General features: G+C 55.8%; 5 protein-coding genes across 5 annotated transcripts; 2 read left to right on the top strand and 3 right to left on the bottom strand.

Moving 5' to 3' along the window:
• Positions 1 to 71: 71 nt before the first annotated feature.
• On the top strand, positions 72 to 1,451 carry BGZ61DRAFT_432738 (uncharacterized protein; the record flags this gene model as incomplete). The annotated part of the gene is made up of 4 exons (XM_046243890.1): positions 72 to 172; positions 236 to 723; positions 751 to 950; positions 1,026 to 1,451. Exons 1-4 carry the CDS (start codon positions 150 to 152, stop codon positions 1,449 to 1,451), a joined length of 1,137 nt encoding a protein of 378 aa, XP_046096266.1. The 5' UTR covers positions 72 to 149.
• Positions 1,452 to 2,514: 1,063 nt separating this feature from the next.
• BGZ61DRAFT_149689 (uncharacterized protein) lies at positions 2,515 to 5,564 on the bottom strand. The gene is made up of 4 exons (XM_046237357.1): positions 5,425 to 5,564; positions 5,226 to 5,330; positions 4,452 to 5,151; positions 2,515 to 4,403 (listed from the first exon to the last, which is right to left on the bottom strand). The coding sequence occupies exons 1-4, from the start codon at positions 5,455 to 5,457 to the stop codon at positions 2,539 to 2,541; spliced, it is 2,703 nt and encodes a 900-aa protein (XP_046096265.1). The 5' UTR covers positions 5,458 to 5,564; the 3' UTR covers positions 2,515 to 2,538.
• A 186-nt stretch (positions 5,565 to 5,750) lies between these two features.
• On the top strand, positions 5,751 to 6,995 carry BGZ61DRAFT_463957 (AhpD-like protein). The gene is made up of 3 exons (XM_046247454.1): positions 5,751 to 6,277; positions 6,334 to 6,651; positions 6,709 to 6,995. Exons 1-3 carry the CDS (start codon positions 6,005 to 6,007, stop codon positions 6,883 to 6,885), a joined length of 768 nt encoding a protein of 255 aa, XP_046096264.1. The 5' UTR covers positions 5,751 to 6,004; the 3' UTR covers positions 6,886 to 6,995.
• A 1,580-nt stretch (positions 6,996 to 8,575) lies between these two features.
• Positions 8,576 to 8,971, bottom strand: BGZ61DRAFT_463954 (uncharacterized protein). The gene has a single exon (XM_046247453.1). The coding sequence runs from the start codon at positions 8,861 to 8,863 to the stop codon at positions 8,600 to 8,602; it is 264 nt and encodes an 87-aa protein (XP_046096263.1). The 5' UTR covers positions 8,864 to 8,971; the 3' UTR covers positions 8,576 to 8,599.
• A 2,227-nt stretch (positions 8,972 to 11,198) lies between these two features.
• On the bottom strand, positions 11,199 to 11,468 carry BGZ61DRAFT_463951 (uncharacterized protein; the record flags this gene model as incomplete). The annotated part of the gene is made up of 1 exon (XM_046247452.1): positions 11,199 to 11,468. The coding sequence occupies exon 1, from the start codon at positions 11,458 to 11,460 to the stop codon at positions 11,200 to 11,202; it is 261 nt and encodes an 86-aa protein (XP_046096262.1). The 5' UTR covers positions 11,461 to 11,468.
• Between the last annotated feature and the right edge of the window lie 3,598 nt (positions 11,469 to 15,066).

Here is a 15,066-nt window from a genome sequence, read left to right as displayed (position 1 = left end):
ATCACGATCAACATCACGATCAACATCGCGATCAACATCACGACCAGCATCACGATCATCATCACGACCAGCATCACGATCATCATCATACACATGATGAAGGAGGAGCGCCGCCTGAGAAGCACAAACCTAAGCCAGCCGTTATCCCGATGCACAGCTGGGATGCTCAAAGGTAAGCTCACAAGTCTCGCACAACTATTGCGCGGTACAAGTTTTTGCTAACTCTATCCTACAGGCAACCTCCTCCTACTGATTCGAAGCCCGAAGCCATCGACTTCCCTTCGACCCATTACGAGATGTCCGAGGATACGACTCCGTTCGTTCCCCCAGTGCGGTACCCTAGCCCTCCTAGGAACATGTGGTACGAGGTTCCAAAAGAGCCTCCGGCTCCTCCATCACAAGCGCCTTCTGAAATATTTCCTTGGGAACGAAATCGACCCCCGCCGACCAGAACCTGGGTCGGGGAACCGCCAGAGCCGCCGCCTTCTGAGGAGGCCCCAGCTTGGGGTGAGCCTCTGGAAGAGTCCTCAGTCATAGGGTCGATAACAACCGACGCCAAGAGCGAGCCGACGACCCCAACGACTCCAACCCTCAAGTCTGCTCCATTGGATCCTTGGACTTCCTTCACGCGTGTCAATGCGTGGGATGAAGTGCCAGAGATTGAGCGCTACGTCGAAGGTCTCCAGGGGCCACGTCGTGGGAAAAGTCAAGGCTCAACAGGGCGTCTCGGGGGCGTTAGAAGCTTCGGAGCGGGTGACGGAGGCACTTTTCGTTTCCGCGGCCTGAAGCTAACGGACTTCCCCACTGAGGCGGAGCGGCCCAGCTTGCCTGTCACTCCTGCTCCGATCCGTCGGCCCTCGTTCTGGTCGGGTGGTGATACAGAGGTGGTTGAAGGTGATGAACCACGGCAGCTTCCTGAGGCGGAGGGAGTGCCCGCGCAGTCTGAGTGGGTATGTGTGCATGGGAGGCGATGGGGCCCCGAGGACTGTATTTGCGAGTTGACTGACATGATACTCCGTCATAAGGATCCAATGGAACAGCTGCAGAAGCTTGCCAAGAAGCAGTCTGATGCGCTGCTGCAGAGGCTTGGGAGCAGCGGGGATGGGGAGGGCCAAGAGGGTCGGGAGGGTGAATCTACTACGGGCGTGAGTCGCGAAATCCCATCGCGCCCGCTACCCTTCGGGTCTAAGGATGTGAAGTCGTCTACCCATGTTGCGCAGTCCACCTCTGGAGTGCTCAGTCCCCAACCGGTAAAAGGTGAGGTGACAACGAGCATCTTGCGCAGCATGAGCAGTGACAACTTCGATCCCACTACAACTCCGAAATCGTCGTCGATCCCCTTGCCCAGCTTCTCCGGCCCCGGGGCGACATGGGACAGGGACGACGCGATTCCGGTGCGACAGACCCCGCTGCTGCCCACAGAGGAGGAAAGGGATGTGCTCGACACATAGGAGAAGCAGTTGCTAAGTGATTCAAGCTCAAAGTTGACGTGCTAACGCTGATGTCCGATCCTTTTGACGAATTCGGACGGAGGAGGAGGGGGGAATGATTAATGTTTATCGGCTCGGGACAACGGACATGTGTGTCTCATGGAACATGGCGGTCATGTGAGGCATTGCCAGATGCGGGTGTCACAGCAAGGCGTGCGAGTGTTTTTCCCCTTTGTATCACCTTTCCCTTTCGATTATTTCATTTCCCCTTGCCCATTTGGATGGTTGATATGGGGCAAATGGGACAGGCCATTGAGGGAGGAGAAGTGGGGTGAGAGTGCTGTTGGGATGGACGGACATGTTTCGACGTTTCATGCATGTGTGAGCGAGCGTCTCCTCATTCTGCGGTTATTGAAAGCAGGCGATGCTCTTACCCCTTGTCTCTTCTATGTGTTCTTACATCCGTCACTGTCTTGTTTTATCCTGTCTTATTACTCGCTCTTGTTCTTCGCACCATTGCTTTGCCACTATATGTCATCACTTTTCTATCAACTCCCATTGCGGCAGGTTCTGTCTGTTGCTGCGGCCGCCTTCGTTCTTCGTTTGTACAATCCGAGCCATGGGGTCATCAAAAAGTGGAAGGATGGTTGTGCATCTGTCATTGAAGGGGTTTAAGGCATGAGGTGGTAGAAAAAGGGGTTGCGCAAATGAATAATAAATTTGTCGCTTGTTTCTCTACCATGGCCAGAAAACTGCAGTGCAACCGATGCGCACAATCCAATCCAGAACATAATGTCACAATTCAATAATCCAAGTTCCTGACACATCAATGAATGTGTTTCTTTCTGCTATTGTCGTACCTATACTAGCGACCGACACCACTAAAATCGAAGAAAGAAAAGTCAAAACTCCTTCAAACGCCGTTGTTTTCATGCCATTGCCTCACAAAACACGTCTCGATTTCGCTCAAGGGCCGGGAATATCAGACTGCCCAAGCCAATACGCTACACGGAGGGGGAGGAGAGCAAAAGAGGGCGGTGAGGCGGAAGCCAAAAGCTGAAGGGGGGGAAATACAGACGCTCATCCATCTCCGTCGGAGACGTATTAGCTAGATCCTCTCCTTTTCACTAACACCTTCACCCTCGTCTTCGTCTTCATCGTCGTCTTCGTCATCAGCATCCTCAACTGTTACAGCCCTGCCCTTGCCCTTTGATAGGGGCTCATCGGGTGAATCATCTTGGTCGCTTGACTCGCTCGACTCGCTCGACTCGCCCAACCCGTCCGGCTGTGACACCACCGCCTGGGCTTCTGTTTCTGAAGCCAACTGAAAAGTTGGCTGGTTGGTGGTAGTACGGTCGACGGGTGCTTCAGCGAGTGTCTCAGTCTGAGATGCAGGCTCTCCCTGATCCAGTCGAGAGGTGCCACTAAAGAGCTGAGCCGATCCTCCCCAATTGGGCATCCTCGGGCTGGGTGCCACTACAGTAGGGGGCTCAGCCGTTCGCGTGAACCGGGCAGCCGAGGCCGAACGAGCGGCCGGCTGTTCTTCAGTCGGGGCCACTTGTGAACCCGCCTCAGCCTGTTGAACTTCGTTGCTTCGACTATCAGTTGGAAGGTGTTGCATCGTCATAGGTGTGGGCTGAACATGCGTCATAGGTAGGGGCTGTACAAGTGTCATGGGTGTGGGCTGAACAATGCTAGAGCCCTCTCCATTCGTAGTCTGGGGTCCTGCTTGGGGTGAGGGCTGTGTCGAACTCGAGGAGCCGTCCAGTCTCTGCAGTGGCAACAGAGACCAACCAGGAGGTATGACAACACCGTCAGGAAGCTCAGCACTTCCCGCTGGAATAGGAGTGGCGGTGCTGGAGGCTCCGTGACGTGCCATGAGAGGACTCTGAATCCGTGGAGGAACAGCCGAGAATGCGGGGAAGCCGGCGGGCTGGGTTAACGCAGGCTGAGGTGCCGCCGGATAGTGGTAATGTTGAGGCGTATGGGGGAATTGAGTAGGAAGTTGGGGCATGACCGGAAGTTGAGGCATGTGGAGACTGGGAGACATTGCAGGCTGCGTCTGGCCGTTCTGTACTTGGTCCTGCAGCTGTTGGCGCTGGCGGAGGCGATGCAGCTCCGCGTTCAGTAGTTGGATGGTTTGCAGTTCCAGTTGCGTGTTTTGAATTGCCTGCACTTCACGTTGGATCATCTGGTCGACCTGCTGGAGTAGAGCCCCGATGTTCTGGAGGTTATCTCCAGTCAGCGGCTGAGTGGGAACTGGAATCCCGGTCTGCAGGGGATCAGTAGGAGTCGCGACGGGTGCTGCAGGTTGAACTCCTCCCTGGTTAGGAACACCCCGTGGCATGCCAAACTGCTGGGCGAGTTCCTGGACCTGCTGGTTGTTGGCTCCGAACCCAAATCGAATAGGTCCCAGGTTGAATATCCTGGGTCCGCCGGGTCGTTGGGGATTCGCTCCAGCTCCATCCTGCTGGCCTTGAGCAGCAGCGTCTCCTCCATTTGCGGGAGGCTGCGGTTGGCCTGCAGGGCGTGCTCCTCCAATATCTATCCGGAGACCAGCAGCACGTTGCGTTGCGGGCCGAGCCGTATCACCACCGGTGACGGGACTACGGCAGGTGGGACAGACTTGTTGACGTTCGAGCCAGCTCTTGAGGCAGCCAAGGTGCAAGATATGCCCACATGGCAGCTTCTTTGGGCGGATTCGGTCAATTGCACCGGGGTTGTTCTCTGGGTCCCAGGGTCGCATCTCTTCACGACAGATGATGCACGTATCCTCTCGGGAGAGCTCCTGCTCGGTAGCATCGGGATACCGATTCATCTCCTGAATGGCTTTGCGGTATCGGAGCAAGGCTCCCAGTCGCTTAACAAAGTCGCGAGACGTCATGAACAAGTCCCTCATGATGTGGATTGGTAGACCGTAGAACGTGAGGAGCATGAAGAAGAAGGCGACATATATGCCTAGCTTAATCATGTCTTTTACTGTTAGCCATAGAAGCGCGACAGGGGCAATCGTCAACTTACCACTCAAGAGGTCTAGCCACAGAACCCATTCGCCCTTGGCAGACCATCCAGGCACCTCAATGTCCATCTCATCGATATCATCCTCGTTCGGTAGTGGTTCCTGGTTGTCCGGGACCGGTTCGCCTGCTGCTTCAGCGTCCTGGCGACGTCTGATAATAGTCTCCCGCTCCTCTCTGACCTCTCTTCTCCGCTCGGCCAGCCGCGTGCGCTTCTGGGACTCCTGTATGTTCTGCTCTGTAAGTGATAGAGCGTATCGTGCCCCGGTCCGCCACGAACACGTCGCCAAGACGGCGAACTCGAACAGGAACATAACCATCATATTGGGTCGCGCCTGTTGGATGACCGTGTTGATCGTGTATCGAAGAATATAAATGTCGTAAATGAAGCTGAGGGAGAGGGAGACGCTCAGCCGAAGGTGGAACAGCCGGGGGTTCGCAGGGGGTTGCTGTTCAAGGACTTCGACACGGCCGTCGCCAATCCATCCCCAGACCTTGCCTGTGACCAGCGCGGCGAACATTACCAGAAACCAGGCGCCAATTTCCTCTCTGAAAATAGTCATGGCCAGACATGTCTCGGTTATCGCAAACCAGGCACGCTCGGTAAGTTGCTCGACCTCGACCGCGCGTAGTGGGCCGAAGAAGAGTCGCGTAAGGCCGTAGACGAAGCTGCTATAGAGTAGCAATGAAAAGTTGACCAAGACCTGGATAGGGTCGTTGGGTGAGCATGTGATCGTGAGGGGGGGAATCTCGGAATCCGGAAGCGCGGGACACCTACCAACAGACAAAAGTTGCTCTGGGCGAGATAGACCATGGCCGAGTAAAAGTTGGCTCGCTGATAGAAGGCGGAGAGCACGACGGTGCCCGCAAGGGCCGTCGAGGCCTGCGTGGAGAAAGTCAGCCTCATGTCCAGAACTCCAAGCCGCAGCTCCACGAAGCTATGAGCTATGAGCTCTCGCGATTGGAAAGCAACCTACCCCAGCGTACCAGCCCAGCCGCATCTTTGGCATCGGGTTTGATGAGACTGGGAAATTCTAAGGTGCACGGAATAGAACCAATCACACCCGCATCCCCATTGTTGAATCCGCAGCCGCCCGTTTGTAGATGCAAGGCAAAGATATGGTTGTCGTCGTTGTCGCTTGATGCCACGTTAATGGAGTGGCCACACCATTGGCGATGACGCCGCGCATGGGTCCGATTTGGGGCACGTGACGCTTATCTGTTCACTACTTAAAGTAGGTTGTTTTAGCCGCGTGTCAGCAGCCATTTGCCCATTGCCGATGTTTTGCCGGGTGTCATCAGAATCTGGAGCCATCCAATTGATCCCGGCTGCCTACCCTGAAGCCGAGGATAGGAATTGCGTTGAATGTCAGCGCTGTCAGATTGTCGGATTCTCATGGAATGAAAGAATAAAGCCCGTTGGCAGAGCTGTGCCCTTTTTAGATCTCTCTATCATAAATGCCCCTGGTTCTGAGCCTCATACTGTGCGCTCATTCTCTCCACATCATCAGTGGCTGAGCTTGTAAGTCAAAAAAAGTTGAACCAGACATCTCAAACATGATGGCGTCCGCGGCGCCCATCCTTACACCGGCACTACTCGCAGCCATCCGCAAACAGCCGGATCTCCCTCGCAACACTTGGTATTTCATTACTGCCACGACTCTGTCCATCCTGAACCGACCGGACGAGCTTCCTAAAGTATACACGCACGCCATTGAGGAGGGTCTCGACGGAGCGGCATCTCCGGCCCGACGAGAAAACCAACTCAATGTGTCAAGACGGATACGTGAGGCTCTTGTCAAGGCTTCCGCTGTTGGTGGCATGCCAAAGGTATTGACAGCGCGCCGAAAAGCACCCTGGTCGGAGTACGTCTGACATAACCACAGACTATCAACGCCCTGCTAGCACTGAAAACCGCAACTCCAGAGGATCTTCTCGATGCACCGGGAAGTGAGACCCAATCGTCAAGATCCTGTGACATCTACGAAACACCAGCACCGCAGGTCTTGCAGCGTGGACAAACCTTCTTCGACAAGCTCTATGGGAAAATTTCAAGGAGGGTCATGGGGCAGATGGACCGATCCGGGTCAGAGGACCTTGGGCTGATGGCTAGACTGGTGTACGGATATATACTCAGCAACACCGACGTCTTGACTCCGGTGGAGACTTCCTTTGTGCTGATTGCGAGTCTCATCCCGCAAGATGTGAGTGACTCTTGTCTCTCAACTGCTCTGATTTACACATCACTTATCCGTCTCTAGGTGAATCCTCAGCTCAAGGGTCATTTGAGAGGTGCACTAAATGGAGGAGCGAGCGTGGCTGAGGTGAGGGCAGTGAGAGACGTGGTAATTAAGATATGTGAGGCATATGGTATGAAGAGGTTGAGTGCCGACGCTGTTGGCGGATGGGGATGGAGAAGTGAGATTGCAAACGTTTAGATTTGCCACACACACATACAAAGTATAAGGCCAGTAGCACAAACGCATAGAGTTGCAAAATAATAGGGACTGCAAAGCCTAACCATGACAATAAAATGCGTCGAGAAAGCATATATCGGGTCGTGAAGCCGGTGTACGTGACTACAGGCTGCTGGTGCAAGCAAAGCCTCCCTTGGTGACGGGCCTACCCTAGACTACCTAGCTATAAACTCACATCACTAAATCACCACCAGCTTACAAAGTACACAAGGCTGCCATGACGTCTCACAAGTAATCATGAACACGGACACTCACTTCTGCCGCGCAGGCGAGGCGATATCCCCATTCAGCAATACCATGTCATATCACATCATGCCAAGCATGCACCTTTCCGCCAAGCTGCCAATTCCCCGTAAATATTCACGAATTCCCCTTCGCGGAATAATATGTCATGTCTTGAGAGATAGAGATCTTCACTCTTGCAGACCGTGGTCCCGTTCCACCCGGGTGGAGGTGAATGCAGGCGAGGCAGAGAGAGTGTCCACAGTGAAATCGACGGCTTCTGCAACGGTTTCCTGTCTGCCTTGGGCCTGGTCAGTGTGGTTCTGACACGGAGTCGCAAGAATCGTGGACCTGTCTGGCGCTGGCGGGCTCAGAGCCGCACCCTAAGCGGGAGGTGGGTGTTCTTGGCGGAAAGACTTCCGCAGTTAGGCGAGCTCGCAGATCGTGAAAGTGTCGTCTCCAGTCCCCGTCCTCGGGTCACGCGCCAGGACGGGGGGATGGGAGCCATGTCATTGGCCACAGCTCTTCGATTTTCGACATCCTGGGGAGCGGAGACTAAAGAGGAGACCAAAGAGGAGACCAACGACAAGCAAGGTGCTTCCCAGAAGCGGTGGCTTGGGGGCCAAGGGACCGGGGACCGGGGCCGGGGACCGATGCGATGGGGGGGTGCGGGCCAATATCCAATGCCGTGCTCAAGCGGACGGTAGAGTACATTCGAGGCCAGCCATGAAGCCAAATTCGGCATGAGTTGTGTTTTTGGCTGGCTGGCTTTCTGCAGGAAGGTGGGAGATGCCGCCCCCAAAGACTCCATGTCTCTCGTTCGAGCAGTCCACGGGAGCTTGCCGTCGCCTAAAAGGCAAACCGCTAGTCCAAGAGAGCCCAGAGAGAGGCTCAACCGCCCAGTGACGAGCCACTGCATCGACAGTCTTCAGAGTCTCGACCGTGAATGGAAACGGGACGCGGCCGGCGCATTCGATGCGGGCCGCCACGTCAGAGTCCGCTCTTAGGTCGAGCACCAAGGCAATACGGAGATAACCTCCAATCCAGCCCCTCCATCCCAGCATCGCACAGCAACAACCCCGCAAGAAACACCCAAGACGAGGCAAGACGAGGCAAGGTGAGGCAAGGTTTCGTAGCCTTCTCATGGTCCGGCCCATGCCCTCTCGAAGCCAATCTGCGGCGGTCTCGATGGTGCTTTGCCGAGTACCATGTACAGTACCATCCTATCCCGTCCCGCCTGGAACGAAGTAACATCGCCGCTCATGTAGGTTCAGTTTATTGAAAGCCGGCCCCCTGCGGCGGCAGGAATCCTTCACCGTGCCGATCTCGCCGGGCGATAATCATTTGACTCTGGCGCGAAGTCGAGTCCACCTGGTGCGTTTCCTCACACATGGTGGGTGAAATACTGCAGGCTGCGGAAACAGGCCGATCGGCCGCCCCCAGTCGACGCTCGTCAGGGATTAAGGCTACTGCTGGAAACCGTGAGCCACCCATGTCCGTAGGACTCACCCAGGACCCCCCGTGCGTCATTCCGTCGCGGACGGGCAGACTTGAAAGAGCAAGAAAGCCTAGCTGTGGAGAATCTTGAGGAGGAGAATGTGAGCACCGAACCACCATAGGCACTGACAGATTCAGGGCCTACAGCCAGACAGACGAGAACACGGACACGGACACGGACTAAGAAAACATATCCTCTAAAGGAAAGTTTCGAGCCCATGCAGGGATCGCTCGAGACCCATGGCTCGCTGATGGGCCACCACCCTCTTTCAAGGTGGGAACGACAGTGTGCGACATTGGTCTCGACGATGAATCTGGCAATGGCAACACATCGGCAGATGCCTAGAGAGGCAACGATGGCGGCGGGAGGGGTGGCGGACTGACCGGGGAGGGCAGCTGTCTTGGGATCTTGACTTGTGCAGAGAGGCTCTTCTAGGAGGTCGGGTTTGGCGGGACACCAGACCACCAGGCCCAAGAAAACGTCAAGTTGCAGCAATAATCTCGGATGCATGGCCGCCCGAGGCTGTCACACTTTTGTTCAACTGGTGTCGGTGACATCGTTGACATGGGCAAGGAACGCGCTATTGATGGCACGCATGGGTTCGAGAGCTCCCCAGAGGACCCCTCCAAACGTCGCGACCACGGTCTTTGGAGCTTTGCCTCTCCTCCCCCAAGCTGGACTTTCCGAAACTACAAGGGCCTATGTGACATTCGGTTGTCTTTGCCTCTTCTTCAACGACTTGCAAGGGTCACAAGCCTCAATCACCATCTCCCTGGCCGATTGACTCCTACACGTGGCCAAGGCTCAAGGGCCAGCGCAGAGCCGAGCGCCTCGCAAATCCTCACCCGCCCTGGCGTTGCAGCCGACAGGGGACCCAGAAGCGGCATGGCGCACATCACCCATTGTGTCGGGTCACCCGCGATGCTGGCGACAAGCACAGATTGAGGTGAAACGCCGCTTGGCCCTGGTGTTCGCTGGCTGCTCCCACGCCCATGCTCAGGGCTCTCGCTGGACACTCCCGGACCGCGTCCATAATATCAAGTCTTTCCTGTGGACCTCAGAGGGCACAGGGACGTTCCCTGGATTGTGGACAGGCATTCTACGCCTTGGATATCCCCACGTATGACACTGTAAGTGATGAGTTCTCAGCGGCCCTTGTGTCCCAGCCCGCTTTCTTGGCCCACTAGGTGAGATACGGCCCGCGGCAGGGCACATCGAGGACCCGGTTCTTGTACCCGTCGGAGTATTGATTGGCCCTTCTCACCCGCGAGCTACCGATCTCCAGATCTCTAGCGGATTGTTGGCACTCCCGGAAAACGACAGAACCGCACCGCAATATCGTTATTCGAGTCGGTCTGTGACACCGACAGATCCCGTTTTGCCGTCTCTCCGCCTCGCCGCCTCTCCGCCTCTCCGCCTTGCCGAATGCCAGAGTAAAAGCCGACGGACTTGCCATGATAAGAGCATTGACCGGTGACCTCCACTGACCAGGGTCTGATCTTGCTGGCAGTGCTTCTCATGCCGTCCTGGCAAACAGTAGCAAATGCTTTACCCCCCTCTAGAGTGAGACATGCAGACGGCTCACAGATGCAACGACACGGGCCCGAATCTTCCATCACCCCATTGTGCTGAGACTACAGGGCACGAGAGCGACAGGTGCGCCCAATTCCCCGCGAGGGACATCGCCCCATCCAGTCCCCAAAGTAGGTTGCCCCAATCATCCGACATTGTGGTTGTGGCGGTCGATGGCGCGGAACTGCTCCATGATGCGCATACATAGTACAGGCACTCAGATCTCATAATTCCTTCTTTACGAGCGTAAAATGCGACGCTGGCCCATGTATTTGATATGCGGTGCCATCCGAAGCCCCGGACCAAAGCGTTGGGACACACCGAGGCTTCGGCTTTGCAGCATCCGTGATGCCAAACCCCAGCCCTAGTACATATTCTCGGCAAGCAACGACGGTGATACGCCAACGCACAGCGTTCTAGACTTTGAGCGAGTTTTGGACAAGATCCATCTGACTGGTATCCGTTTTCAGACCTCTTTTTTACAAGGCTGTCCCCGGTGATGCACACCTAGACCAGCCGCTACGTCGGGCAAACGAGAAGCCTTGGCCAATTCATGGCTTGAGCAGGTAGCGCCTTCGACAGACGCCGAGCCGGGACACGGGCCATGCAGCGCAAAGGGGGTTTGACTTTGGTGATGGGGATGGGGGTGGACGGTTTTCTGCGCCGTGGAGTAGGTCTTTCGGTGACTCCTAGCCAATCGTGAGCCTGAAACCACCCCAATGACCCCATTTCTCGAACAGGTGCTAGCGAGCCACGGTAGGTAAGTAATGAACGGAGCAATACTCAGTCAGAGCCGTTTCCAGGCGAGGCGAGCAAGAGCGGACCCCTGAGGCCGTTGGATGTGTCACCGTGGCGCTCATGTCTTTTGCGCGATGCAATTCGTGCATGTTGGGGTATCTGGAATTGGATGCAGATATGTTGTCTGTTGTCTGACATCCTACTTACCGCACTTCGTAGTAGACGACTTGGTGAACTTGGTGACCTTATGAACTTGATTGAAACTTGAAACGTGTGAGTCGAGGAATGAGGTAAAGGATCGGAGCCACCTGCCCAAGATCTGAGATTACAGTTTGCGGACACCCGTACCCTGGCTGCGTTGCCCCTTGATCTTGCACATTCCAATCCTGTTGGTCGAATGCATGCAATTGCTGAGAAGGGGGTAGTAATATCACATGTAATAAGCCGGCGCTCCAACAGACAACATACATCCTCATTCGGTAGGTAAGTATGCAAGACGCACACATAAAACGAGGTCAGAGAGGGATGATCGACGTGGGCCTTAGGTCCCGCCCATCATCTCTTCTTGCCTACCAAAAGGCGAACCGTGAGCACAGTGGGCCGCACTCTCCCGGCTTGGCTGTGCACCTGTTCAAGCCTCCACGCTCGGAAGTAATTTTCATTCACAGTAGATTCGGTGGAGGATTCTCCCGTCTCCACAATACCTGATCAAATCTTCACAATGGAAATGGAGGCGATACCTGCTCAGGCAAGTGACTAGCCAATCCTACCGTCACCGGTCATTTCGGCATAGGAATGGACGTACGTGCTGGGTTGCGTTGACATGGTGTGGCTCTGGCCACAATTGATGGCGACTCTGGCGCCATTCGTTCTCACGACTCCTGACTGCCGGGCCCGTGCCCATGCTTGGCGGTGCGTGTGTTATGCTAAAACCCGAGCATTCAAAACCTGTTTATTCGGAGACAGGCCCGGGATGGGGCCATTGCTTGCCTTCACATGGAATTAAGTGCCCGTATCCTGTGGGGTCTTGGTTGAACATGACTGACATGAAGTTGCATCACATCTTGTAGACCAAACCGGGAGATAGCGAACGGGATTTTGGCGCCGTGATCTGAGTTAACTTTGACGAGTGCGACCGCATAGTGCAAAAGTATGTGCGAATACGTTCTGCCGAATCATCGAAACCCCAGGTTTCTTACTTCGGGACGGGGCGCATCGAATGTTGGTGATGATATGAGATGGTCACGCTGCGGAACCACTGGCTTATACCCAGCCAACCAGAGAGTGGCGCCAAGCTCTGATCGCTGTATTTTGCCCTCGGAAGGCGTAACACGAATTCCGATATGTAATGACGAACGGGACAATTTGAGCTCGCGCAGGGGTCATGGAGAGATCCCGTCTCGACAAGACATGAGAAACCTGAGCGTCACTCGATGGAAATTAGAGTTCCATCTCCCTAATCCATGGGGCGTCTCATGCTGTGGTATCTGCTTTGAATCCAAAACCCCCCACGACTGCATGAGATGTGGTGGCAGGTTGGAACGGGACGGTAAAGTTACAGTGCTGATGTAGGGGCCAGCAGCGTCATACTTTGAGGCACCGTGGGGCTTGCGGCGCGGGACAGATGTGGTCTGATTTCTTGAGAGCTAACCGCGCAAGACCTCGACGGTTGGCGTATTTTTTTTTTCTCCCAACTCGTTTCGCGCCTCGGGATGATTTTGTTGGTGTCGTGGTGTCTCGGCTAGGAGGTGAGGTGGGGTGAAGAGGGGCGACTTTGTGTGTCTACTGTGTATGATTGCCAGCGCCTCTTCGTGCCTGGTGTCTCTCTCTGGCGTTGATCCTTGAAGCCCCTAGTTGGGTGGTTCGCGCTCCGGTGGACCGGCGGCCGGGCCAGTGTCTCTGGTGATGTAGCAATGATGCACGCTTGCTATCAGTTTCCAGGGAGGCACCAACGCCAACGCTGGTGGTTGAAGTCTGTTTCTAGAAGAAGGCCAGGCGAAGCTCAGGCCATTCAACTCGGGCAGCAGCGGAGGCAGGCGGCCGAAGGGCGGGCAGTCAGATTGATGGCTGGGCCCCATCGGCGAGTCCGAGCGAGCTTGGTAACCTTATTGATTGTGTCCGACAGCCATGGCCAATCAGAGGCCATACGCGGCCCAGGTTCACTGTTGACGAGGGGTAGCTGTGGTGCTCGACGCTGGAATGCGCTGCCATGGGCATTTCCGGAGGGAGACGCGCGGGGACCGAGGTTTCCGGGGGGAGCCATCGGGATATTGGCGAACCATTGGCGGAGCCGGCACCGTCTTGGCGGGGATGGCGTCTGCTTTGCCTTGCCTTGTCCGTTGCCTTGCGCTGCCTTGCCTCGCGTGTTGCTTTGCCTTTGGGTTCTGTGCCTTGTTTGGCTCAGTTTGACTCAAGGCGGAGGGCGACGAGCGCGGCCCCTGCAAGCCCCGTTGGGTAAGAGCTCCGTGAGGGCGGAGGTAAATCAGGAATGTGTCAGGTCTCTATCAAGTGAATGCTGTTGAGTGGTTCTAGTCAGACGACCGCGATCCGTCACTGATGCAGACATGGTGATGAGGTCCATGAGGCCGGCTGCCTTTGGCGCCATTATTAGACTCGCGAACCAGAGGCAATCGACAATGGTGGGCGGCTACGGTGAATACGGTGGCGCGGTTCCCTGGCGGGAAACTCATGAGCATTGGCACAATGGAAGTAGGCGCATCTCATCGCACAGATTACCGCTCTGGGCGGTTAGAGCACGAAACGCTGGCAAGGTCGGTGCGGCGGTGACAGCATGGGGCTGGGCACGTCGGAACTGGCTCTGACAGGCCCTGTCTCTGGCGCTCTGGCGCTCTGGCGCTCCGACGCTCCGACTCTGTCAGTCCAGTGCCCCTGGCTTTTGCATCTGGCTCAGGCGTGGCGATGGGGAGAGGATGTGATGGTGGGAGGGACGCGGGATGGGCGACAAGGGCTTCTGGCCAAGGGTGCCTGTGCTTGTGGATGGCGGCAACAGGCAGGAGGCACAGCCCTAGCGGTTGGTTCGAGCGACAGAGGCAGGACGCCAGAGCCAGACGCCGAGAGACGGTACGTACCCCAGGTACTCTAGCGGCTGGCCAGATCGCGGTACCACCAGGGGCGCTGCATGTACCGATGGCGCCCAGGTACTTGGAGGTCATCCGTGCTCAGCCCTACACACCGACTGCCACTCCCCAACTGCCAGCCTTTACCACATCATGTATTACCTTATTATTAGCGTCATCAGCCACACCCTAGCGCTGCCGGCTTCCCGCCATTCCACACAAACTGAAGTCGGGACCTCACTGGAAATAGACGGTGAAGGCTGTGCTTCTGCACTCTAGGGTACCTACAGCCTGGCACGCCGTCTCGCATGCCGGCATGAGCCATCCGGTGGCCTGGTTGTTGGAGATGTTGGGGTTTGGTGTGCCATGATCCGTCACGCTGCGCAGAGCTGGCTTGACGCAACCTAAATGCAGTGCCCTCTCCGCACCGTCGGGTTTGATTGAGCACAAACACTTGAGTTCTTCATGCGTGATGACACCAACCCTCTGCTGCGCCATCTGCTTGCCAATCTGGGAAAATCCGTTAGCGCCGATGTTCCATCTGGATGATCACCTGCTATGAGCTATGTATTGGAGCTCGGTACGGGATGCGCCTTGAAGGTAATTCCGCTCCTGGGAACCAAGGTCCTGAAATGAGATCCGCCAGGTGGTCATGTCGACCTTTGTTTTTTATTGACTCAATTTTTCCCACTTGCGAAACGTGCACAATCTCTGGCGGGAGACGCAATGAAGTAATGGTAAGATGAGGCCGGAATGGATCCCCGACGTTTCTTCTTGGGGATGAAGCTCAGGGTCCAGCGCCTTTTCGGCACAAGGCAGGGGTAGGGGTTAGCGGGGAAACAAGCTTCGACCGCTAAATGGTCTGTGCGGTCGCATTCGCCAAAGGCCGCACATGTGTAAATGAGGGTCGTCTCAGACCAACAGAGTCGGCCTTGCGAGACCAATGGCCCATTTGACGTCTAGAGGTACAGTCGACGGCGTCTAGAAAGTAAGCGGGTCAACATTTGCCGGGCCATGCAGACGGTACTTGGGCGC

The sequence above is a fragment of the Ilyonectria robusta genome (genome assembly GCF_021365365.1).
Source record: "Ilyonectria robusta strain PMI_751 chromosome Unknown BGZ61scaffold_36, whole genome shotgun sequence".
Lineage (NCBI taxonomy): Eukaryota > Fungi > Ascomycota > Sordariomycetes > Hypocreales > Nectriaceae > Ilyonectria > Ilyonectria robusta.
This window is presented reverse-complemented; position numbering and strand designations above follow the sequence as displayed.